The sequence below is a fragment of the Clarias gariepinus genome, chromosome 8 (assembly GCF_024256425.1).
Source record: "Clarias gariepinus isolate MV-2021 ecotype Netherlands chromosome 8, CGAR_prim_01v2, whole genome shotgun sequence".
Lineage (NCBI taxonomy): Eukaryota > Metazoa > Chordata > Actinopteri > Siluriformes > Clariidae > Clarias > Clarias gariepinus.
In genome coordinates, this window is record NC_071107.1 from 8366121 (window position 1) to 8392410 (window position 26290).

The window sequence follows — 26290 nt, forward strand, 5'->3', positions numbered from 1 at the left end:
AGATAAAACGGAAAAAACACAAAGAGCCTCTTTTTCTTTCATGCTTCTTTCTCTTTGTTTGTCTGAAAGTTTGCATTGAAGATGTAGATGCCTGATCCTGCAATTTTTAACTCTTCCACGTCTGTGTGTTTGTGTTTCAGGGTTTCTGTGTATGATAATGGCACTCTGCGCATCGCTCAGGTGAAACCGCGGAACACAGGCCGCTACACATGTGTGGTTCGTTATGGAGGTGATAAGCAGGTGCAGGAAGAAGCCACTCTGCACATCGCAGGTACAAGTTAACATTTCACTGGGGCTGTCAATATTAACGCATTTTAACTTTTTACATATTAATGCATTTGATTATTCTAGCTGCTTTAACACATTACAATTTTTTTTACGCAAATTAATCATACTGTATGACCAAGTTTGACCCTGATGGCTTCCCATAATCGCAGCGCGGTTACCCGCCTGTGTGAGATACGGTAATAGCACGTTTAACGCGGATAATAAGACCAGGTGTGCTGAACGGCAAGGTACCTTATAAATAACTTCTAGATGGAAGAAGAATGCATTACCTGTAATATATGGGAGTGGTGGCTCGGGCGGCTAAGGCTCTAGAGTGTTGATTTTTGGATCTAAGGATCCGGGTTTGAGTTTTTATTGTGATTAATCACGATTAATCACAGATTCTGACTGCGATTAACTAGATTTTTTTTTTATATTGATTGACAGCACTACATTTTACACACATATATTTTTCTTCACATTTAATATAATGGGGTAAAACACCAATAAATAAAGAAATAAAACTTTTATTTTGACTGATGGTACGTCTGGTTAGTAACCTAGTAACCAGTGTAAAGTATCTAACGTTGGAAACTTCAAAGCACTTTTGCAAGTCGCTGAATAAGAACGTCTGCCAAATGCCTATTTGTAAATGTGATTAGCTCAGACTCCTTTAATAAAACACCTTTACTAACACTCTATTAACAACTGCCAGTCTTCATCATTTTGATATAATAATTGCTGCTTTGTCATTTGAGCTTCAGTCGTCTTTCTGTATCTAATCTCACCAAGTGTTACTGAGTCTCTCTCAGGTGCCGCTGCGCTCCTTAAATTTTCCCGAATGTGTGAATCTCAAATGCAGAAATTCAGATAATCCAGGTCTGTAGCTATACAAGCCTTTAGGTGGTTATTTGAGGGTGTAAAGCCTGGGTTTATCTGTAGTGGGTCTGGCTGTTTTTATACCCTGACTGTGAGCATGAGTGCGTCTCAATTGTAGTCTTACTGTAATGCAGAGGTTTCTTTAACTAGGGTTGAGCTATATAACCAAAATATGAGTGTGTAACCCCATATGTACAGTAAGATGATGTAGAGGTTTTCTAGAAAACGTGTAACTAGAAAGAGTTGCATTTAAATAAAAGCTGTTCGGTGATATTTTATTTAATGTCTACAGAAAGAAATCATTAGACTATCAAAGAATAAAACAGAACAGAGAATCTGCAGAAATATGCTCAATAGGACAATATGAAAAATTCAGTACATAGTCATAACTGATGGGTCAGCTATCTGGCCAGCAAGAATGAAAAAATAATGTAGGGGTCCTTTGACATTTCATCAAACCCCAAATCCCCCCCCCCCGTGTATTCTGTTCAGTTAAACTATTTGTGCTTTATTAATTTTTCTCTCATAAATAATTTGTTAAGATTGTACTGCTAGAACTGTTTAAATAAAACATAAACTGCAGATTTCTCTCAAATCTTCTTTTAAGGCTTAGCCGGGTTCCTATATGACAAACATACACACACACACACACACACACACACACACACTTCAGGGCAATGACGAGCGTTGAGTACATAATTACAGAAGAACATAATTATTGTGCATGATCTCTAAAGCTGCAGTTTAGTTTTGGATTATTCTATACCAGAGTAAATTGTTTAAGGGTGAAGGTAAGATGCTCTACTGCTGGACTGTCAGTGGACCTGCAAAATGACTTATAGCTGAATTACTTTACCATGCTGATACATTAAGTATTCTTATATATTAAGGATTCTATAAGTATATAGAATAAAATTCTCTCAATGTTTCCTTCTTCTTCCTGTTGCAGAGATTGAAGATATGGGTAGCAGACTGTATAAGTTCTTCTCTACAAACAACGTGGAACGGGTAACATGCAGCCCTCCACGTGGTCACCCCGAGCCCGTGGTTTGGTGGGAGAAGGATGGAGTCCGAGTGCCCTCTGAAGGCCGTGTGTACCAACAGGACACAGACCTGGTCTTCAATCCCACTATGGCCGGAGACTCGGGAACATACACATGCATGGCACAGAATAAGGCGGGTCAGAGGAAGCAGGAAGTCGGCATCAGTGTGGTTGGTGAGTATGGACTGAGGTAGTATCTGTCAAACTCAAATCGTGCTTTTTAAAAGAAATAATACTAACTGAAATTATCACCAAGTACTGACCTTTCGTTTTCCTTTAAACATTTGAAGTGACTTTGTTACGAGGACTTTTTTGTTTTTATACCCCCAGGTCTTCCAGAGTGGGTCAGTAAACCCCAGGACACTGAGATGGAGGAGGGGCAGCCTGGGTACCTACACTGCTATGTCCAGTTTACGCCTCCTGCCCAGGTCACCTGGTACCGTGGCTTGAAGGAGATCAGTGAGGAGGTCAGACCCTTATTCTGGGAAAGTTTCATTATTCAGGTTTAATTCTCGAATGAAAAACATTTTACATGCATTTATACTTGTAGTCTAATTTGATTGATCCTGTTATAAACTGTAATAAATATATTATTTAATTAATTAAGTTTAAAATAAAAGGTACCCCTCACTTGAAATTTTTCATTTGCTTCTTGGCATCATGCAATTTTTTCAAATCGCATAATTTACCGAATATTTATGTACACGGCCAGAAAAACGAACAGAACACTTTTGACTTGCAAGTCTTTGGACTGCGGGAGGAAACCATAGTACCCAGAGCAAACCCACCAAGCACGGGGAGAACATGCAAACCAATAAGCCACCAACCCACCAGAGGGGTTTTCAAGTCAAACAGGGACTAGTTGAAAAAAGGCCAGTTAGCAGTGTAGTTTTAATATTATTTAAGATTATTTGAATTAACATCATTTTTGTCTCTGCAGAAATCTCAGTATAAATTGTTTCCAAATGGAACTTTGAGGATAAACAATGTTGACGTGTATGATGGACAGAACTACAAGTGCGTTTGCCAGACTGCAGGTGGTGTCCTAATCGGGGAGGCCAAGGTCCACATCCTCGGTGAGTGAGTGAGTGTGTGTGTGTGTGTGTGTGTGTGTGTGTGTGTGTGTGCATATGTCTTATCTTCACTCTTTCTATAATACCATGGTTTATCTTCTGCTTTGTTGAGATGGTGGCACTCTGAGGCCACAGATCTGTCTGAATCCATTACACACCACATTATCTTCCATCTCCGTCACCTTGCCTAGTTGAAGGCCTCACCTTGTTGTCATACTTGCTGAGTGGTCCAGATCTTTATCTGGCATGTGTGAATTTTATATCCAGTGAGTCATTTACACAGCCACTCAATGTACACTACATGACTCTGTGTCCTGAAACCTTAATGCAGCATGTTCTTCTATCTAGCAATTAACCAAATGCTAATATTGTGCCATTAATCACAATTAAGACATCAAAGTCACATCAAAAGAAAGATCAAAGCGCAGCATAGGTACAAATACAGCCATAACATTACAGCACAAAACATTATGCACAGTATTTTGTAGGATCCCCTTGTGCCACCTGGGCGGCTCCGGCTATGGTGTCTGGCACCAGGACGTCCTTGTGCCAGGCATGTCTTTTGTCCTAAGTCTCCTGGGATAGGCTCCGCTACCCTGTATACAGGATAAAGTGGTACAGACAGTGAGAATGAGTGAGGTTTCTTACTGTATGTACAATGTGTGTGATGTTCTGCATGTGTGTGTGTGTTTGTTCTCCAGAGAAGCTTAAGTTCACTCCCGCTCCTCAGTCCCCTCAGTGTCTCCAGCTGGACAAAGAAGCCAACGTTCCTTGCTCTGCTACAGGCAGAGAGACACCCACAATACACTGGACCAAAGCTGGTAAGAGAGACACAGCTGTGTTTGCATTGTGCACAGAAACACGGCAGAAGATTTGTGTTTATAAAAAGGTTGTTTTGACTGCTGTGCTGCTGCACGATCTAAAACATGTCTCACCCAAGCTGTATCCTGAAAATGAGATCTAGTTCAATCCTCTCGCCTACTCTCTCTGTCTCGTTTCTGTAGATGGTAGTGCCATTCCTGCTCACGTCAAGCAAACCAATGGGACGCTACAGTTTGAGAAAGTGACACGGAGTGATGCGGGGAATTACACTTGTGTAGCCAGTAACCATCTCCAAGGAGAAATCAGAGCTTTCGTCTCGCTCACTGTAGGAGGTGAGATGAAGTGTGAATTTCAGTGCATAATAATTCTTAATATAAACAAAAAAAAAAGCAGTAGTGCAAAATCAAGGCAGATAAAATCCAAGGAGAAAATGACAAATTTAACACATGTGATCTAAAAACGTGTTTCGGACCACAGTGGTACCTCGGCATACCAGTGCCTCAGTCGCCTCGGCCTACGAAGCATTTTTGGCCTAAGACGGAACGAACTGAGCCGAACCGAACGCCAACTAAGCCGTTGAATACTTGTTTGCGTCAGTGGAAAAAATATGAAAGTTTACATATTGATAATTTTTTTTGCCATTTTTTGCAAGATTTAGTGAAGACATAACACATGGGTCACAAGAATGTTAGCAAGGACAGTAGCAAGAAGAAAACGCAGCCATTTTTAGTTTGGCCTTTAAAGCAGACGGTGGCAAGAGGCATCATAAATATATCTCATCTACGCAGAGTCAGCGGGATTTCGCGCGGTGGCCATAAGCACGGTTTATCAGGATTCATCACGGGTTTTGGTGTTGTAATTATGTATCCAATCTTTCTATGCAAAAGAATTAAACATAACATTTTTAGTGATTTTCGTGGAAGCGCGCGGAACGTCGAGCGATCACTCGCGGTAGCTTGCGGCACCTAACATTGCGTCCCACTTAGAGTCAAAACAAGTAGGTGAGATAGGAATATAAGTGAGGCTTAATGTCTAATTATTTCTATTCTCTTTTAAATGAGAATGAAAAAATTGATTGTTTTTGGAAATTGGTAATATTGCTCATATTTTTGGGCCGCCGGAACGGATTATCTGCATTTACCTTTTTTCCTATGGGAAAAACATGTTTTGCAATACAAACTTTCGCCTTAAGAACTCGCTTCCGGAGCGGAAATAAGTTCCTATAAGATACCGCTGTAATAATTAAGGCAGACAAACACTGTCGAAGATCTGTAAAGAAGGCCAGTCCGAGGTTAAGAATACACAAAGCAAAATAGGGATAAATTTAATCCCATAATAAGAACAATAAGCAGTTTACTGTATCTTATTTTACAGAGGTTTCCTCTAGAAACCAAAGTAAGAAAATGATCCAAAAATCTTATTATCATTATTAAAACTTAAAATTAGAAGGGTCGTTATAATATTTCTAAATGGGATGTAATGCAGAATTTTATTCCACTTACTTTTAAAGACTTTTCCTTCTGTTTCTTAAAATAATTTTTTTTTTTTAATTCTCTCTGACAGTTTTTCCAGTTATTTTTCTTCCGTTCCCTGGCAGATTCTTTTGCCGAATGTTTATTTCATTTCTGAATTATCGTCAGTACTGGGTCTACCTAAAGGCTTTTTATAGCATTTCCAGCTTTGTAAAAAATGAACATGTTCTGTTTTTAGATCTTGTGAACGCCGTTTTTCCAGTTTCACTAAATCTCACTGCAGTTAACAGAAAGGAATTCCATGCGTTGAATCGAACTTGATTAAACTCCTTAATAAAGTCATACTATTTTGGCTGTGTTTTATATTTAGTAGATAAATTGTACAATAGGTGTGTTGTACCCCTTAGGAACCAAAAAGGGTTGTAAACGTTATTTGAATGTGTAAAACCAGTGCTGAACACTCGAGTGTGTGACATCAAATTCAAATTCTAATTTTATTTGTCACATACACAGTCATACACAGTACGATATGCAGTGAAATGCATTGACACGCAGTGCAGTGACATGTCTGCTAGTGCGGACGTGCGGAGCCAAAAATGCTCCTTGTGCCATTTTCCTTGTGTATATTGGAGCACGCTGGAGCTCAGGGTTTTAAACTGCTTGTCTGGTAGCAAGCCAAGCTAAGAATATAATACAGCACTCGCCCATTTCAGCACCTCCACCACATTGCTCACTAATCATTCTCAGCTTCACTGAGTAATCCATATGCTCATATTGTGCCATTGTGTCTCAGTGCACACAGAGTTTAAGGTGCACCCGGAGTACACGACAGTGTATCAGGGTCACACTGCCACACTGCACTGCCAGGCTACAGGAGACCCGCAGCCCTACATCCATTGGATCGTCAAGGACAAAGCTCTGTCTGTCGGCACCAGCAGGTCTGTCCGCTTCACTTGATGGATTTATTTATTTATTTCCTCTTCGTTGACCATTTCATGCCATGTTCCCAATGTCAGATAATCTTCGTTCTAAATCATAGGCAGATTCAAAGTTTGACCCGACTCACTTCCACTTATTTTCTTGATTTTTGTCTTTTGCTTTCTCAGATTTCAAGAGATGCCCAATGGTTCTCTTATCATCAGCGATGTCACCACCGCTGACACAGGAACGTACACATGCATAGCTGGCAACAGCTGTGGCATCCGGCATCAAGTTACGCAGCTCTACGTCGTAGGTAAATACCCACAAAGGTGCCTCACTACGTCACTGCGAATTAGCTCGACCATGTCAATATATCCTAAAGTGGCTCGTGCATATGATGCATATGATGGATACCTTATTTAACAGCCTTCTCTCCAAAATCCTAATTTCAACATGACTGTATTGCTCATTACTTCACATGTACCTTTTTTTTTCTTACTTAACTGTAGAATGCATTGACATGAAGGAGTTACCATAGTATAATAGAGCACAATATATTATACATGGATCTGCCATGCAGTATATTAAGTACTGTAGGTCCCCCCTTATGGCACCATAACAGTGAAGCACTGTGTGTTCTGACACCTTTCTATCACAACCAGCATTAACCTTTTCATCAATTCGATCTACACTATCACATCCACTGAATCAGACTACACTGGCCAGCCTTCTCTCTCCATGTGCATCTGTGAGCCCTGGCCACCCATGACCCTGTCGCCAGCTCACTGGTTTTCCTTCTTTGGACCACTTTTAGTATGTCCTGACCACTACAGACCAGGAACATCTCACATGGGCTGGAGTTTTGGAGTTGCTCTAACCCAGTTGTCTAGCCTTAAACCCGTCCGATTGCCCATTATTGTCTGCTTCCAACACATCCACTTCACTATGATGTCCCTCAATATAATGACAGAAAATTATTAAGCACTTTTCAGCGCAAGTTTAAGGCATCGTCACGACTGATCCGTTTGAGATATCAATGCATTTGCATCCTCAATGTCTTTAGATCACATCTGCCCGGTTTGGTGGCAATCGTATAAATTCCCTGGGAGGAGTATATCAAAATCCATTTGGCAACCAACACAAAATAAATGACTTCTTGTTGAGTTGAGCCCAGGACATGCAGTGGGAAAGTTGTTTAGCTCAATGAGCTCTAAGTGGGAAAGTGTGTATCAGCTACTGTATGCAGCAAAATCTCGTGTGAGGGCCCCTGAGGGCCTTGGGCCACGCGACTCTCAGGCATCCTAATGGCAGCAGATTCCAACCTTTGAGCGTGTTAAGGCACCCAAAAAGCCCAAAAGGGTGGGAAAATATTATCCCTAGGAAAACAAGAGGGTCCTGCACACACTGTAGTGCTTGGGCCCTAATAACTGTATGGTCATATAGTCAATAGAGTGTTGTGATATCATCTCGAAGTTACAGCAAGACAGCAGAACTAATGTGTGATAGTTTTTAGAGATGATGTGAAGCATCTGCCACGCAAATCCCTTTGAACAGGACATGAACTAGGGGCTGGGGTAGCTCAGTGGTCAAGGCATTGGACACTAGTTTGGAAGGTCCCAGGTTCAAGCCCCACCATGTAACCAAGTTGTTACAAGCAAGGCCCTTAACACTCAATTGCTCAGATGTACAATAAGTTCAAATGCAAGTTTTATCTTATTGTAAAATTTTGCGCTATAGAAATGAGAAGGAAATTACAAAAATCTTACTGATTATTGAAATATTATATGGGAAATGGATAGTGTGTGTTGAATTATTGGGTCTGGAAATGTTTAGTATCTTTCTTAATACATTTGTCATTGATGTTGAGATGCAGAAGACCCGAACACCAGCACATAAGCACAAACCCGATACCACCTCTAATTCTCAACTCCTAGGCTCAATTTTGTGTTTTCTTGTATAGTTGGATCGCACATCGTGGCGAGAAAAAAACCTTAAAAACAGGATGCTTTGTGGCCCTTTAAGTTTGAAGAGCATCTGCTGTTGAACAATGAAACTCTTTCTTCTGCTCTCACTTCAGAGAAGCCAAAGCATGAACGTGACAGTGACGAGGGGAAAACACCATACAAGATGATCCAAACCATTGGCCTGTCTGTGGGGGCAGCTGTTGCCTACATCATCGCCGTACTCGGCCTTATGTTCTACTGCAAGAAGAGACGCAATGCCAAGAGACTGCAGAAGGGACAGGATGGGGAAGAGCCAGAGATGGAGTGCCTTAATGGTCTGTGTATATGTGTGTGTGTGTGTGTGTGTGTGAGTATGAACATGGGTAGTATGTAATGAAGTGATTACTCTTCATTACATGAACCATGTGTGCATCCAACCTGGAGTTTCCTGCAGATCTTTCAGTGTAATGTAACACATGTTAGACTAATACTGAATGGCAGAAGTCACACTGGTGAAAAGCAATATGAGCAGATAATTACATTTACAGTCTGGTGTAGGATGTTTAAAATAGTGATCAATGCTGCCATCTTGTGGTTATGAATGATAGTAGTCACATGATTTAATCAAAGTTAAGATCTTTGTTTATTCTGCTTTTAGGCTTTTATTTACCAGGATTAAGATAATCTGGCAGCTTTATAAAATCTAGCTTTATATATATATATATAGGAATATGTGATTTGTATTTTTGCAGTATTGCATTTTAACCAGCCCGTACACTCAAATAAATACCCTGAAAATGATTCAATCATTTAAAAAAAAAAAGTTCCATACAAGTTTGTATTTTTTAAGTGCACATAATTACTTTATATTTCTTTTATATTTACCTTATATTACTGTCTCTCTAAAGTGTGCATGTGACTAGAGATCCACAAGACCATGTAATACTGTAATACCGTACATATTATAACTTGTGTAATAACATTATATGTGAATGCCTAGTAGGAGCTGTGCAGCACAACGGCCAAATTACAGCTGAGATCCAGGAAGAAGTGGCTTTTACGAACCTAGAGACTGTGTCTACAGCTGAAAAACGTCACAGCAACACAGACAAATTCCACTTTCCCAGAGCAGCCTTGCAGACCATCACTACACTAGGTAAAGTCTCGCTCTCTTACGCGATCGAACACATGGGTCACTGTCACTCACATTGTCACCAATGGTGCACTTCTCATCTGGCATGGCAATCTTTTTTATGATTGCCATGATGCCGGAAGGTGTCCCATTTTTTATTTTTACAACAACTATGTGTGCTTCGAGACGTTGGCATAGATGATGACTCACCATCGGGCTCTTATTGATAAGCGACGTGGTTTATGACGGTTCATAGTTAATAGGATTACTCAGGGCAGAGAAAAACATGCTAAAACCAATATGACGCTCCTGTGAAGGCTTCAAGTATAAAAGGTGTTCAGGACTTTTTGATTGTGCAGAATAACAGTTATGAAAGTAAAAACGCCCTTTATTTCTCTATATAATCCCCTGCTACACTAACACACTTATCCCAGTGTTTTAATAGTACTTGGATTCCAATCAGGTAGGACGTTTTTTCACAGACTGCCTGCTTTGTGTCTGAAACGCTGGCCTCCCAGGAACTCCTTTAATGCTCCAAGCATGTGGAAATGCCTTGGAGTGAGGTCAGGAAATGCCTTGGAGTGAGGTCAGGATTGTGTGGCAATAACTCCCAGCCGAGTTCCTGTAACATGCAAGTGTTCATTCATAAGATCATTAGATCATTCATAATAATTACACATTACGTTTGCAGTGAAGCTGTGTCCCATATGTGGGGAGTTTAGGCAGGAATTTGGAGCAGGTTGAGGGAATCCTGAGCACCCTTTTGAAGCCTGAAACTTTAAACTGGGACATTTGGACTTGTGGACATCACAGGAATGTCAACTGCATGACCATAATTAATTTTTCATTTACAGTGCATCAGGAAAGTATTTACAGTACTTCACTTTTTGATTTTTCACATTTTGTTATGTTACAGCCTTATTCCAAAATGGATTAATTTCCTTATTTTCCCCCAAAATTCTACAAACAGTACCCCATAATGAGAACCTGGAAGAGTCGTGATTGATGTGAGAGTCCAAGTGCCTCCCATCCCCTTCCCTCTGAGAGAGCTCGGCCAATCAACTCTCTCTAGACCTCCGGCTACGAGAGGTTACAACATCATTGTTATTTTTAATAACCTTCCCAGTGTCCGGTGATGCTTGGAGGGCATGTGGCTGATCCCACCTTGGTGTCTTTTGCAATTTCATCTCTGCTCCTAATTTAAGGATGCTCTTGTTCCTCTTGCTTGGTTTGTTTCTCCTTCAGTATCTGTGCCTCCCTGTTTATCGATGGGACAGCATTGTCATGACTCCATGACATAGTTAACAGCGTTGGCCGGCATATCCTAACCTGCCGTACGAGAAGTTCCCAAACAATCGTCGTGTCTACATTGTCAAACAAACGTCAGTCATGCACACGGTGGTGATCTGGTGGGTGCAGGACCTGTCTCTGAATTGATCATCCTTCTTGGTCCTTCAAACTTCTTCTTTTTGCATGAATTTAACAAGCTGCCTCTGTAATGACAGTTGCTTTTGCCTACAGAACTACAGTATATTGAGACCTCACTCGTTCATCAAGTTAACATTTAGTTAAAAAGTTTTGCGCACTCGCAATCCAAGGTTCCACTTTAGTTCACACTTGTCACAGTTTATAGGCAGGTTCTTTTAAGTGGTGGTATTTCTGATGGCTTTTGTGGCACACATTGTTGTTGGTCATCTCCTGCTAATGGCTTTCTCCTTTGTCATTCTCTGGTTGTCACTCTTGGCTCGCTGTACTTTCTTGAGTTTTAAGAAATGTCTTCCTTGGCTGTAGTCTAACTATGCTCGTCAGCTTTTGATACGTTTCCTTGCTGCCTAATTGATTACTGCATACTCATATATTCATGTTCCTCCTCTGATCTGGTTTGACTTTTGTCTTCTAAGACTTTTCAACGACTTTTCTGCCAGGGGTCTCTTCTTTCTGTAAAATACCTTGCTTGAAGTTCCTCCAGTCTCTGTGCATTTCTGGTAATGAGTTGGTCTTCCAATCCAGTTCTTTAGTTGCAGTTTCAGCCACAGGCAGATAATAATCTGCTCCCTTACGTCACTTGCACATCCTGCAGGGTTTTTCTGAATGTCTCGGCGATGTCGTTGTGGTCCATTTGGGTCTCAGTTGGGTGGTTTGGTGACACCCGCAATTTCTTGTATACTGTATTCTGGTGTGGGGGAACATGTTGACCACATTATTAAGAGTACACAGATCTGCAAGTCTCTTGCATGCTTGCTCAAGTTGCTGAGTACCCAGATCAGAGCAAGATGTAGGGCTTGCAGAGCAAGATGTAGGGCTCCCAGGGCGTGCAACACTTCAGTTACAGTAATAACCTTAATCGTGAGAATCGTGTAATTATCTGAATCATCTTCATGTCTGATTGTGTTTGTGTCTGTTTTTGCAGGCAAAGGGGAATTTGGTGAGGTGTTCTTGGCCAAGGCACAGAGGATCGAGGAGGGTGAAGAACAGACCGTGGTCCTGGTGAAGAGTCTGCAGAGCAGAGACGAGCTCTCACAGGCCGAGTTCAGGCGGCAGGTCGACATGTTCAGTAAACTGAATCACACCAACGTCGTCCGTCTACTTGGCCTTTGCAAAGACACAGAACCCCACTACATGGTCCTGGAATATATAGACCTGGTAAATACTTGTACCCTAAAAAATAAAAGCGTATGTATTATGGATAAGATTAAGCATACATGAGCATAATTCGCACATGAGGTTACAATGATTTGGCAGATTATTCAGGGACTCGGTTATCTCTCACATTATGCCAGTGAGTTTCTCCAGAATGATTGTGAGCCAAGAGTTCTTCACCACTCACAATTTCCAATAAAGCTTAGCGTTTTACTGTGTTACTGTTGGACGATTGCACTTTGCTGGCATCCACACCTTAGTGCAATCGTGTCCAGCGCCGAAGGTGGGTGGCCAGATCTGATCATATTTAGAACTGGCGTTAGCACTTGTTTATTGTTATCTAAATATTATATTCACATACAGTTCACTCCTATACATAGAAAGTAAAAAAAAAAACATGCTGGAGAATGACAGAAGATTTTTTCTGCTTATATAATTCATGTCTAATTCATTGTCTTTCAGGGTGATCTCAAACAGTTCTTGAGGATATCCAAAAGCAAAGATGAGAAACTTAAACCGCAGCCTATCAGTACCAAGACCAAAGTATGTCAGCTCATTTTTAAGCCTTAAGCCGCTATGAAAATACTGTAGATGATGAGTCAAGTCTTTCATCATTCGGTTTTACCTTTCTCCGCTCCTCTTGTTTTATCTTGACGCTCTTTAGGTGTCCATCTGTGCCCAAGTGGCTGCTGGGATGGAGCACTTGTCCAAACAGAATTTTGTCCATAAAGACCTGGCAGCCCGGAACTGCTTGATTAATGGAGAAAGACAAGTCAAGATTTCAGCACTCGGCCTCACCAAAGACGTCTACAACAGGTCGGTACCGCAATATAGAGTATATAAGTATAGACACAGGTATTTCTTTACAGCAAAGAGGTTATTTAAGGTCGTCTTAGCTAACTCTTTCTGCTCTCATCCAATGATCTGCTGTTTTGTCTGGCACCGGGACATCATCCTTTAGGTGCTGTTGGTTGTGGGGTGTGGCCTCCGTAGATTGGGCTTGTTTGTTCGGTGTTTGATCGGATTGAGATCTGGGAAATTTGGGTTCCCCGCGCACTGTGGGCTGTGGTGCAACGGGTGCTTTGGTGCCTTTCCGGACGGGCTATCCTTTGGTCCCCACTGGCATGGATGCCTTGGGTGCCCAAGGGGGGGTCGCCAACTGATCCGCACAACAATCTGGCACAGGTTTTATGCCGGATGCCCTTCTTGACGCAACCCTCCCATTTTATTCGGGCTTGGGACCGGCATTGCATTCAGTGGCTTGTGTTTGGGAACTGGCTGGGAAACAAACTTGGGCGTACCGCATGGTTGGCGAGAAACCTACCACTCAGCCACCAATGCCCTGATCCTGTCACATAAGTTTTCGGGTATATAATTGATAATCAATGTTATTCAGCTCACCTGGCGGTAGTGTTAATGTTAAGGTTGATCAGAATTGCCATATATGTTTTGTAAAAATATTACCAAGCTATGATTAATTGCATAGCTTTATTTTTTCTTTCTGTCCTTCAGTGAGTATTACCACTACAGACAGAGTTGGATCCCTTTGCGCTGGATGCCTGCAGAGTCAGTCTTTGAAAATGACTTTTCCACCAAATCTGACGCGTGGGCTTTTGGTGTACTGATGTGGGAGGTGTTCACCAGTGGTGAGCTGCCGTACTCCTCGCTGAGCCATGAGGACATACTCGAAGGTGCGAACACAAATGACGCATAAGCCACTGTGCATGTTAAGTTACATTTATAGACCTCAATCTCATCTATTTTTGTATGTTGCTTTTGTATCGGTCTTTCTGTTCTAGGCCTTCAAGCTGGCATGCTGACGCTTCCTGCACCGGAGGCCTGTCCTTCTAAAGTCTACAAACTGATGACTCGGTGCTGGGCTCCCAGTCTCAAAGAGCGGCCATCTTTCAGTGAGCTTGTCCAGGCTCTGGGAGACATTCCGTTGGACAGCAAGGTGTAAGGACTGCCTGGTGTGATGGAGCCACACCTATCCTGTTCTGCTCTGCTACAATCACAGACTCGCTCAGACTGGGTCCCACACATTTCAGGGAGCAAGTGTGTATGAGTGACAAACAGGGACGTTGATATCAGGGCAATGTGTGCATGTGTGTGTGTATGTGTGTGTGTGTGTGAGAGACGATCCGATCCCAGAGACTTCGATCTGCCTTAGCGATGTCATTAAAAGACATGCTGTTGACCATTCCATTTCAATGACCTGTTTGTGCTATTAATCTTCAGTTATGTCTGTTTTTCTCACGAGATCTCCTTTTCGATCTTCAAGGGGTACGATCTTTGAACTTGATCTTTCACCTCTGCTAGCGCAGGACAATCCAACCCTAACTGGAGCGAAACCAACAATGTGGCTCCTGAAAATGCTGGACTCAGCTAATGGACATGAAGATGGTGTGCATATAGTCGTGTGCCAGAATGTGTGTGTGTGTGTGTGTGTGTCCTTGTATGTGCCTCTGTTAGATTTGCAAAGTGGATTGGTGTACAAGTCAAACGTTTGTCATGAAGGGTGATGACCTTTTTACGGCTCTAAGCACCAGAATAAATTAATATTTCTAGTCTATGCTTTGTACACACGGAAGTGCAAGGAGAGTTGAAGATGGTTTGTTACAGCTGTACTTTTTATTATAATTTTTTTTTTTTTTTTATATTTGCCTTTTTTACCTTGTGGTGCTCATATGGGACAATAATATTTTGATGGAGGGAACTTGCAATACATCTTATTGCCTACAAGCCTGAAGCCATGATGAACAATGTATTCAAGATTTCTGCATAGCGATATTTATAACCACCTGACCGTATTATTGCTTGGCAAAGTCCCTGTTACATTCATTTATACGTACCGACACCATGCACTAATTTCACTTAAAATCTTGTTTTATGTAATAATTTGTTTTTAGTGTAGAAGGACATGTGTGAGCCTTTATTTCTGATGAAGGTTCTGTAATTTTATAATATTTTTTTAATGGAAAGGTACTCTGAGATACTTTTATTATACATGTATGTACTCTGCTCATTATAACGTCTCGTTTTGCAGAAAGTGTTGTAGGGCAGCTGAGAGTTTCAGTGGTCACCATCAATTTGAAGGGCCACACGTGCCTAAGACATGAAGGATTCTATTCAACTTTGTTTCATATCTATTTTTTATATGATATTTTTTCTGTTGGTTTGTTTGATTTCTCAGAAACACATGGTCCATGTCTGTTTTTTTTTATTATAATTACATACAGTACTAGGCACTCACACTTAAAAGTGTTTTGTTAGTCTACTTTATCAGAGGTCAAAATAATCACAATGTATGCTGCTCACATTAAACATTCACATTTGTAACAAAATGCTTGCATTTACTTTTTGAAGTTGCTATGATGCCATCAGATGACACCTGAGGCCCGTAGGATCACATCAACTCAACAGATTTGTGTGTAAATCTGATGCGTTTTTTTTTTTTTTTTTAATAGCAAAGAAGGTGCACTCATCTTCTATACCGCTTAATCCTGTATACAGGGTGACGGGGGGCCTGGAGCCCATCCCAGGTGACTTGGGGCATGGAGCAGGGTACAACCTGGACAGGGTTCCAATCCTTTGCAGGGCAGTTTTCAAATCTGGCCAAAGGTGTTTAAGTTGGATTCAGATCTGGCCTTTGACTCGCTCATTGTAACACATTCACCTTCTTTCATCCATTCATCTAAGAATCTCTGTATTCCAACTAGGAAACGTGGAAGCCAATGGTGACTATTGTATTTATTCCAATTTTATAGGAACTAACCATGGTGGGACCTCCAGTCAACATTCACACATGCATTCACAGACTACGCACAATTTGGCAATGCCATTTAGCCTATTTAAAACATTTAAATGGTCTGTGAGAGGAAACTGGAGTACCAGGAGGGAACACACCAAGCACAGGGAGAACATGCAAACTCTATGCATAAAAAAACAGAGGCTGGAATCAAACCCAGACCCTGGAGGTGCAAGGTGACAGTGCTAACCACTAAACCATCGTGCAACCATACAATTTCCCGGTTTTGGATTATTTCAGTATTAGGCTTTGGCTGTATGGTTAAGGTTATTGTCCTGTTGGGAACTGAACCTCCACCATATCCTCTTACAGACTGTAGGAGGGTATTTGACTCCGTCCAACTTTCTTTAAATCCTTACCAGTATCTCTAATAAAATAATCTCTATAACATGCTGCATGTGGAAATAATGTTCTCAGGGTGATGAACAGTATTGGGTTTCCACCAAATGTATAACATCAAAAATGTCTCTTTAGATAAGAGAATGGGAGAACTTGTTTGCTTGTTGCTGTCTCTCTGGGGATCATGGTCGAAGGTTTATGATGCTCTGTGGACACAGCAGGAATTGCACTGATGGTCCAACCATAGCCTTATGTGGAAGCATTATGTCCAGTGATCCTGGACAAGCCCTTTTTGACTTATTTTACACAACTGCTATTTTCACCGAAATTCTCCTGCATGTACTGTATATCTTGCAATGATAAAAGCTTGGCTATGATCGAAGTGCCATCAGTCAGTATTAAGAATTAAAAACAAGTTTTCAGAAATAATATAACATATGCATGTTTTTGACCCCACAGGGGGACAGGTTTCCATGTTTCTCCTCAATCTGTGGTTTATTGCTTCTTAGAGTCCTTTAGTGGAATTTCAGTCCAGACACCCACTATGGACTCCAATCACTGATATTTGATGTATTTGATGTTTTTGTAAAATAGATAGACCATGAACCTGTTCTTTTGTGCATTCAAGGAACGTCACTCCAAAGTTCTAAGCATGACTTTGTCATGCCTGTGACCCCAAATACGACCCAGTTGTTGAGTTCTCACTGCATTTGAGAATAACGTGGGGCACAGTTGGTTATTTTACATTTATTAAGTATGCAATTATTTAAAAAAACAACACAGTATATATGAAAGGAGGCTATAAATGTCTTCGCATGTCCCCGCAATGTGAGGGCACATTATGAAAGGCGACATTTTGGCTTAGTGTTCACCTTGCATCTCCAGGTTCCGGGTTCGATTCCCATTTTGGGTCTGTATGCATGGGTACTCCAGTTTCCTCCCACAGTCCAAAGACATGCTGATGATTGGAAATTAATCCCAAATTGCCCATATCGTGTGTGTGTTTGTGTGTGTGCCCTGCGATAGATTGGCACCCTGTCCAGGGTGTACCCCACCTTGTGCCCTAAGTCTCCTTAATACAGGAACGATTACAGTAAAAGTAAAGCGATACAGATGATGAGTGAGGAAGTGTCTTTATGGCAGTCAGTCTTATCTTTTACTGTGTCTACTCCCCATTGGTGTATAAAGGTCTGGGTGCCTGTGGGAGGTTATCCTGGTCATTGTCTTGAAGATAACCTCGGTATCAGTATGCATTTATGACTATCTCTCTGTCATTACATAAACATGGGGTGTCTATCCTAACTTTTTGTCAGTGTTTCCTTGTATGGTTTATGTCACATAGAAAGGATTTGGCACTGTCCCACAGTGTTAAAAAGGCCAAGAGTAGGCACCTTTCAACCTCCCTTTGCGCTGTAAACAGATGTAGGCGATTTGCATTTTTGAGTAATGAGGGTACGTCAGAAGGACTGGGACAGAGTCCAGATCAGCTTGTCCACTGGTGCATTGTTGTGATCTGTTCAGCAGAGGGTGCTATGGCCTGAGGCTTGTATTCTCCAATGGCAGAAATTCAATCAGCTAATATTAGGCTTCTGATCAACTGTTTGGCTATTTTTGTCATCTCTCCAAAAACACTGATATAAACAGGAATTCCTAAGCAATCTTCTCCTGGACTATTTCTGGACCTAACCATGTTTATGTATTTCTGCACTGGGAACCAATTCCTCTTTCTATTATTTAACTATTATTTATTCTTATAGCAGATGCTTTTTTATTATATCATGTTTGGGTTGCAGCAAAGAAGGCTCACAAAGTGCAGGACACATTTGTGTCTTCTTGTTATTGCCAGTGGTGCTTGTTATTTGCCAGTCATGGGTGCGCATCGTGAGCCCTGCATATTTTGCCATGTAAATACTGCCCTAGGATCTCATGCAGCACTTCAAGTGTTTCTTTACCCTTCTACCTATAACTTAAATTATGCAATTCAAAACAGTCTAGTTTTTGCTTCGCTCTTCTACATTTGAGCAGACTTGTTATCTTTTTGCACTCACTGTGTTTAGATTATATAATTAAAGGTTCAAAATGTCCTTTTAAGGAGGGATCTTGGCTCTATTCATCAGTATAGGCTTGCTATCTTATATGAAACATTCACATTCTTTTGACAATGAGTTGTAGCACGAACGCATCTGAAAAGCGCCGCCTCGTCTGCTGTTGTATTTTACTAAGATAAAACGACCTCTTTAAGTTACAATAATAGATCAGGTTCATGTGCAGGTATGCTCCTGTTTCTGTTTAGCCTTCAGGGTGTTTTAAAAAGTCTTACATCAGGCCCCAGTACAGGGAAAAGGCCAAAGAAGATAAATGTGCATCACTTTATTAAATATTTTAGCTGATTAAATCTATATATTTGTCAGTAGACAATATCGCAACTTAATGCATTTATACAGCAGTTTCTGTAAAAACTAGTTTGCACCTTTGTTAATCTTTTATAACATTATTAAGAGTGGGATAACAATGGAATTGTCCTAGAAATAAAAACACTATCTGTATATATAAAGATAAAAACACACTCTGTATACAGTTTATATAGAGAAAAAAAAAGTTATTGCGCCATCATTGATGCAATTATTTGACTGTGAATTTCTGTGCATATATTTTCATGTTAAAGTTTATAAACATTATTTTATACACTGATAATATATATATATATATATATATATATATATATATATATATATATATATATATATAAAATAAAGTTTTATACAGTATACTTACACACACTATGGTTAAAATTTGACATTGTATTCATATACATATACTCGAATATGGAGTGTTGGTTCGTTGTTTTCAGCTATAACAGCTTTCACTCTTCTGGGAAGTTTACCCACAAGATTTTGGAGTGTTTCTGTGGGAATTCGTGCCCATTTATGCTGTAGAGCATTTGTTTATGTGGTCAGGCACTGATGTTGGATGAGAAGGCCTGGCTTGCAATCTTCGTTCCAGTTTATCCCAAGTGAGCTCGGTGGGGTTGAGTTCAGGGCTCTTCTGGGACCTTCTGTGCGGACCAGTGAAGTTCTTCCACACCGAACTCGTCAAACTATTTACATTTAGGCATTTGTCAGATGATCTTATACAGAGCAACCTACAAAAGGTGCTTTGAAGTTTCCGTCATTGGATAGATCCTTACACTGGGTTACTAGGCTACTAACCGAGTGCCATCATTCAAACTCAGTCGGGAAGGGATGTTTGTTTGTTTGTTTGTTTTTTAAATGGGGGGCGGGATTAGTCCAAGTACTGAAGAAACCATGTCTTTATAGTTCTTGCTTTGTGCACTAGGGAATAGAAAAGGGCCTTCCCCAAACTCTTTCCACATATAAATTTGGAAGCATATAAATGTCCAAGATGTCTCGGTATGCTACAGCATCAAGATTGCCCTTCACTGGGGATAAGGGTCCTGACTGAAACAATTCAATAATGAACAGGTTTGGCCAAATGCTTTTGTCCATATAGTGTATCTGTGTATAAAGTCAAAATATAACCAATATTTTTATTCATTTTTTAATCCCAAAGTTAAATTGTCCAGAATGACCCGTGTCCACTCTTGAGTGTATTTACTCCCCGAGGCGTCCTCGGCGCTCCACAGTAATAATTGATGACCGCCTGAGTTTGGACAACCTCCCTCCTCCTCACGATGACGTCCGTGCGAGCGCAACCATTTTGGTATTTATTCAAATGAGATTAGCTTTTGGTCCAATCGCCTTTCGAGCAGTTCTCGCAGAAACCAATCGGAGCGCGTCACTGTGACTCACCAAATATGGAGCGACAACTCCTTATAAGGAAACATTGTATCTCTTTATATGGAGGAAAGTAGATCCGTGCGGATGGATCTCGTTTCTGTTGCGCGAATTATTTACAAAATACACCGCGCATATTTCACCGTGTTGACTCGCTAGTGGCTCGGGGAAGGGGCTGCAGAGAACGATCGCGACCGCTGCGTATTTACCCAGGTCGGTGTAGATGTTTCCTGTGTTTACAGTAGGGACTAACTGACGTGGCGGATTGATCGCGACGGCGCTGTGCGTGGTTTCCTTTTAGAGAGAGCAGCACGGGGTTTGGGAAAACGGGGAGGTGATGTGAGCTTGAAGCCGGTGTGAAGGATCTCGGGGGCAGCAGCAGCGGTAAACCTTAAGGGGGAAGAAAAAAAAAAAAAAAACAGAGGGGAGAAGTTTGCCGTGCAGGTCCATGCGTTTGTTTTACTTTCATTTCGGTTTGTTTAATGTGCCTGTTATAATATTTACTGCGCACACGAACACGGACGGCTGCTCGGCGTTTAGGCGTTCCGCGTTTTCTCATGAATAGGATGTTATCCAGCCCGGCTGGGTCGGCACTGAGCGGAAACGGATCAGCGGGCGCGGGTGGTGCGGCTCACGGCTCTGTGGTGCTCGGCGGCGGGCTGCGCGCGGGACTCGCTCGGGCCGGACAGGCAGTGAATACCGGAGCTCCTTTCCCTGGTGCTGCAGGACGCCTGGGGGAGAGCGCGGGGATGCTGGGAGGCAGCGGGCCTGGGATCTCCTCCAGAGCGGGTGTCAGACCCGGGAACGGCAGCGGGCTGAGCGCACTTCAGGCCGCCACTCAGCCTGGCATGGTGGGAGGACTCGGTGTGATACCCGCCAGATTTGACCGGGACAAAGAAGTCGGCGTGCCGCAGGTATGCAGCGCCTCGGACGCGGATTCCGAATCCGGAGACGATGACGAACCGACCGGGTCTTCGGGAAGCAGCAGGCGGGGGGTGAAGCGGGAGAGAGCCGAGATGGAAGGCGCTGGAATCGGCCAGGAGGCCGGAGCTCCACCCGGGGGATACGGGGTGCTGAGCGGCGGAGTCGCCGGGGCAAAGCCGGGCAAGAAAACACGCGGGAGAGTCAAGATTAAGATGGAGTTCATAGACAACAAGTTGCGGCGGTATACGACTTTCAGCAAGAGGAAGACTGGCATCATGAAGAAGGTGAGCTCCACACACACACACACACACACACACACACACACAAGCAGATGTAGTCCATGATTTAATTCCAAATATCTTTGGATGGTTTTCAGTCCATGATCTAAGCTGTGATGTAGGTGTGTGTGTGTGTGTGTGTGTGTAAGTTTTGGGCCACATGTGGTGTGGACTCCTAAACTGCTCAGTCTGTATAACCTTTAAGTGCTGTGTAAACAAACTCTGAGTGACTTATGGGATGGGAGCAGGACTTTAAACTCAACATGAACTTATTTCAATCTTTGTTTATCTCTAACTTTCTCCACACACACGCACATCTGTCTCTGTCTCTCTGTCCCTGTGTAATGGAGATGACACTGTTGCATGTCCTGTGCTGTGGCAAATGGTGGCTGGGAATTACAGCAGACCCCACTGGCTGTGAGCTTTAAATAGAACAGAGCAACTGACATTCTCTATTTCTGACCACCGCCACCTCCACCCTTCTGTACACACTCGCAGAGGTTGGCCTACATGAAGCGTTCTCTTCATCAATGAAGCGCAGCCTGGATATTTTTGGATGCAAGTTGCACGTGCCTGCTATAACATTGTGTCCTGGCATTGCCGAGACCGAATGTTCAGCTAAAATCATGTCAAACACGGTGTATTTATGAACGTTAAGAATCAAGAGAAACTGCACTGAAAGTGAAGGTGGTTGAGTGCTTCACATCTGCTTTCTGTCCTTCAGGCTGAGTTCAGGTGAGGTTGTATACTGACGTTAATCTGAGCTCCTGCTTCTTCTTCTTAATTATTACGTAGTTAAATAAAAGTCAATTCCTGCTTTATATCCTTTTCTGTTTCAAGCAGCGAGCATGAGAATGTCTCTTAAAAAACATAAGTTTAAAGGATCTTTTTTTTTCTTTTCTTTTAAAGATCACAAATTGTTGTCAGGCCTTGTTAATGTCAACAAACTCCTTCCCAGTGTTGCTACTTGGACTATCTGCCGTGGTTGCACCTCATTTGCCTTGTTGGCAGGGATCCCAGTCGGGGCAGTCCTGGAAAGCACAGGAAGTTGGTTAGGGTAATGCGTCTCGCTCTTTCCTTCCGTTTTTCACCTCTTTAGTATGTTCATGTTGATGCAGGGTTCCCGAAATTGCCTTAGGTTTGTAGTAGCAATATGAATTGCACTTGAGCCCTGCATCCTTTAACTCATTGTTTGGCTTAACTTGACTACCATGCCATCCAAATGGAGATTCCGATGTGCTAAGGTTTATAGGTAGAAAGCAAATTGGTCTTTAATCCTGACTGTAATTATACAGTGGAAAGATCTTTGACCAAATTCAAGGCCAATCCACATCCCACAGCGACACCGCCTACCACCTGTCCCAAGGCATCTATATGTTGTGGAGCAACTTTAGCTTCCCTCCCCCTTTGTGCATGTTTTACTGTAGCCCCACTGACCTGTAGAAGGTCATCACCTGCCCTTGTTCCTCTGGTCAGCTGTCCAAATGGGTGTATGATGTCATTGCTGAAGGCTCCTGTAATGCAGAGCGGTTCTCCAACAGCCCGACTCTGTGTGTGTGTGTGTGTGTGTGTGTGTGTAACCACCTGCTGGATTGTTCCTGCATTTTCGTCACACGCCGACAGCTAGCCGGAGACTTGGCGATGTCGGATACTTCGTAGTCTTTCTATCTGTCTGCAGAGTGTTTTTCCTCACTGCCTGGTTGTAATTAAAGATGTAATGCGTTTTGCATTGCATTAATCAGGATGACTTTAATACACCCCAAGCTCAATCACGGTCTAGTGTGAAGTAGTGACATAACCAGGATATGCTGTATTTTCAGTACTAAGGGGCAGATGTGCTTTCCAAAGTGAGCAATTGCAATGCCTCTGCAAGCTGACCTTTGTTCAGCACACAGATCTACCTGTGTGTGTAAAAGTAGAGCACACTTATATGCAGTAACGCTACCACGATCAATTGGCTCTGCCTGCAGTTTAGTTTTCCTGTGTGACTAAACACGTGTCGAATCGTTCTCAGCTGAAAAAAAAAGCAAGATGGTGTATGAAGGTTTTTTTTCTTTTTCTTGGATTGAAGAGCAGGTTTGATTAGGTGCCAAGTCTATCGAGTTCTCAGTGCCGGCATATTTTGCCTTCAAAACCAGCAATGTTGCGACAGGTTGGGACATGGCATACCCAGTCCAAGGCTCAGTGTTTTGTGGATGGGTTTGCAAGAAGAGCTGTACGACACAACTTTATTTTTGATCATATCCATGATTTGTTCCTGTTTATTCCATTCATTTCTGGAATTCACAAACTGTTTCTTATTTTTGCTCTCCTCTTAAAGAAAATTTAACAAGTGTTTCGAGAGCACTCTTCCAAGGAATGCATGGACATTTTAAAATTAATAAACATAAAAATGCCTCATATCAAATTTAGATTATTATACATTTTGAGAGGATTTATAATGATTGGATCAATTTATTTTAGGACTAAAGAGATACTGTTAGTCAATTGATTCCAATCAAGACTCTAAAACCTCCCATATTACTGTGTGCAATCTGCTTCTGAATGGCTTTCGTGTTCCTGTTAGTGTGTGTTTGTAGAGATCGTCCAGATCTACTTGATGAGACGGATGATTGAATGACTGCCATGAGGACTCTGCAATACGTAGATTAAAAAAAACGCTGCCCTCTTCGAGAAACTTTAATTAAAGTCACAGAGGTCTTCACTCCATGTGCCATCAAACCACTTTATTATTTTAGTTCTTTAACCCATGGTACAGACCGCATTCACAGCTTTTACAGCATCACAGATCTTTTGCCATAAATAACCTGAAATGCTCTGGAAGATCATTTTTAGTTTAAAGTACTTTTCTTCTGAGGCATCTCTCCAATCTTGTTCCCAATCTGCACACTGCACAACATGCACCTGCCATTATACAGTGTTTAGGGGGTACAAATCCTAATATTTTCATTAGTTCAATTAATTTTATTTGGATAGCGCTTTTAACAATTGTCATTGTCGCAAAGCAGCTTTACACAATCAAAAAAGTGATTTAAGTTTGTATGGAATGTGGATGTGTATGAATCAAAATGGTCAGATTGTCTCTGACAAGCCGAGGGCGACAGTGGCAATGAAAAACTCCCTGAGATGGCAATAGGAAGAAACCTTGAGAGGAACCAGACCCAACAGGGAACCCATCCTCATTTGGGTGAAACAAAAAGCAGAGATTGATCTGCATTCATACTGTGTGTTAGATGGCAGCCAGTTCAGCACTCTCTATCACACAACTGCAGCCAAGTCAAGTCCTTAGAGACAGCTGTCAACATCAGTCGAGGCTGAACCGTCTTCATGGTAGAGTGAAACCGTCCCTAGGTACCAGACGCATCCCAAGAGACACACAGGGCACCTGGATGAGTCAGACAGGTCCAGAGGGCAGAGGGAGTCTGGATCACTGGCAGCTCAGGAACAACATATGTAGCTCGAGAGAGAAAAGGAAAGGGGAGAGCAGAAGAGAAGGAGAGAGAACAGTGGCACCTCTAAAGGAGTAAGATAATTTGGGCAGCAGGTGAACCGTTAGTTTCCTGGAAGTTAATTCTCTTAATGTGTTGGAAGCAGGAAAAACGGGCACGTGTAAGGATCCGAGTGATCTTGACACGGTGCAAAATAGTTACACGATAGTTATGGTCAGAGTATGTTCGCATCAGAGTCTTGTGACCTGAACAATCAGTCTCCGAAATATCAAAAATGTGTTTCATCCGAATGTGAGGGTTTGAATTTGGCCTATTTGCAGTCTCGCAGCATCTTTACCATAGCCAGTTAAATGGACCGCTGCTATCAAATGATGTGCTTTCTTTAAAAAATATGAAACAGCATGATCGCCTTCTTCCTTCCTGGTTGGTAGCTCAACTAAGAAAAATGGCATGCGGTGCGCCACTATTTGGTAAAGTGGTCCAAAAAAGGACGACCGTTGACAGGGTCATGGGCACTCAGACCTTATTTGATGTAACTTACATATGAGTTACTGTAGCGTGATTTTGTCAGGAGATTGACCGTGTATTACAGCTTGCCGCTTATGAGGTTGTGTAGACACACAGCTGTCAGAGGGCGAATGCTAAAACCTGCCTACTGCTGAGAATGGGTTAAAACGAAAGTGGGCTCATGAGCATCAGGACTGAAACGATAAGTAATGGGCCAAGGTGGCCCAGTCTAATGAGTCACCTTTTACTCTGGGAATAATGCAAGCCAGTGGAGGTAATGCGATGCTGCGACACCTTGGCATTCATGCTGAGGTTGCTTTGATACCGATCGCTCTCTTCAACGTTAGGTGCTTTTGCATTGACGCTAATATTCCACTAATGACACTGCTGAAAATTGTTTGGGGAAGTTCAAAGTGTTGTCTTGTCCTCCAGATTTCCCAGATATAAATCCGCTCAAGCATGTATGGGACATGTCGGACAAATCCTTTAAAAACTTTAAGGATCTGCTGCCAACATCTTGATTCCAGATACCGAAGGTATTGATGGTACTTGCACAACATCACCACCACCTGACCGCTTATTTCTTAAAAAAACAGAATGACTGGATATTAGATTTTTGACTTGAGCCAGCAGTGTCTGGGTGCGGTTGGGAGAAGTTTGCATGAAGTAAAAGTAGTACGGATCATCAGTAGAAGTGGAATGATTTTGATGTAGCACGAGGGGCGTTCAAGTCAAACTGGGACATGTGATGACATTTCTGGAGAATGAAGGCGTAAAAACCGAGTGACATTTAAAACAAACAAAAAAAAGGCTTCAAGAGAAGTACTGCGATGAGTCACCATAAAACATTTGGTGCAAACGTTCTAAAGAAGGCCATATGTCCGTGAATGACGCTCCCTGCTGAGGTGGCTCAGGGCCCACTGCTTTCATCCCAGTGAACAATCAGCAAGAAGAACGTCTGATCCTCGAAAAATCGATGGCTAACTTGTCAACAGCTGTC

General features: G+C 42.1%; 2 protein-coding genes across 5 annotated transcripts in view; both read left to right on the forward strand.

Annotated features, from left to right (window-relative positions):
- ptk7b (protein tyrosine kinase 7b) overlaps window positions 1-15529 on the forward strand; it is a 110996-nt gene extending 95467 nt beyond the window's left edge. The window contains exons 6-20 of one of the 2 annotated variants that reach the window (XM_053502289.1): window positions 141-271; window positions 2096-2362; window positions 2519-2655; window positions 3129-3264; window positions 3963-4082; window positions 4266-4415; window positions 6349-6493; window positions 6662-6789; window positions 8554-8754; window positions 9420-9575; window positions 11962-12194; window positions 12654-12734; window positions 12856-13007; window positions 13704-13882; window positions 13991-15529. In XM_053502289.1, coding sequence (XP_053358264.1) covers window positions 141-271; window positions 2096-2362; window positions 2519-2655; window positions 3129-3264; window positions 3963-4082; window positions 4266-4415; window positions 6349-6493; window positions 6662-6789; window positions 8554-8754; window positions 9420-9575; window positions 11962-12194; window positions 12654-12734; window positions 12856-13007; window positions 13704-13882; window positions 13991-14151 — 2377 coding nt within the window. In that variant the 3' untranslated portion in view covers window positions 14152-15529. The remainder of the gene's footprint in view (window positions 1-140; window positions 272-2095; window positions 2363-2518; window positions 2656-3128; window positions 3265-3962; window positions 4083-4265; window positions 4416-6348; window positions 6494-6661; window positions 6790-8553; window positions 8755-9419; window positions 9576-11961; window positions 12195-12653; window positions 12735-12855; window positions 13008-13703; window positions 13883-13990) is intronic. The other variant, XM_053502290.1, reaches the window with a different exon arrangement.
- A 4741-nt stretch (window positions 15530-20270) lies between these two features.
- srfb (serum response factor b) overlaps window positions 20271-26290 on the forward strand; it is a 37926-nt gene continuing 31906 nt past the window's right edge. For 2 of the 3 annotated variants that reach the window (XM_053502466.1, XM_053502468.1), the window contains exon 1: window positions 20272-21340. In XM_053502466.1, the coding sequence (XP_053358441.1) occupies window positions 20690-21340 (651 nt within the window). In that variant the 5' untranslated portion in view covers window positions 20272-20689. Of the gene's footprint in view, window positions 21341-26290 lie in introns of all 3 variants that reach the window. The other variant, XM_053502467.1, reaches the window with a different exon arrangement.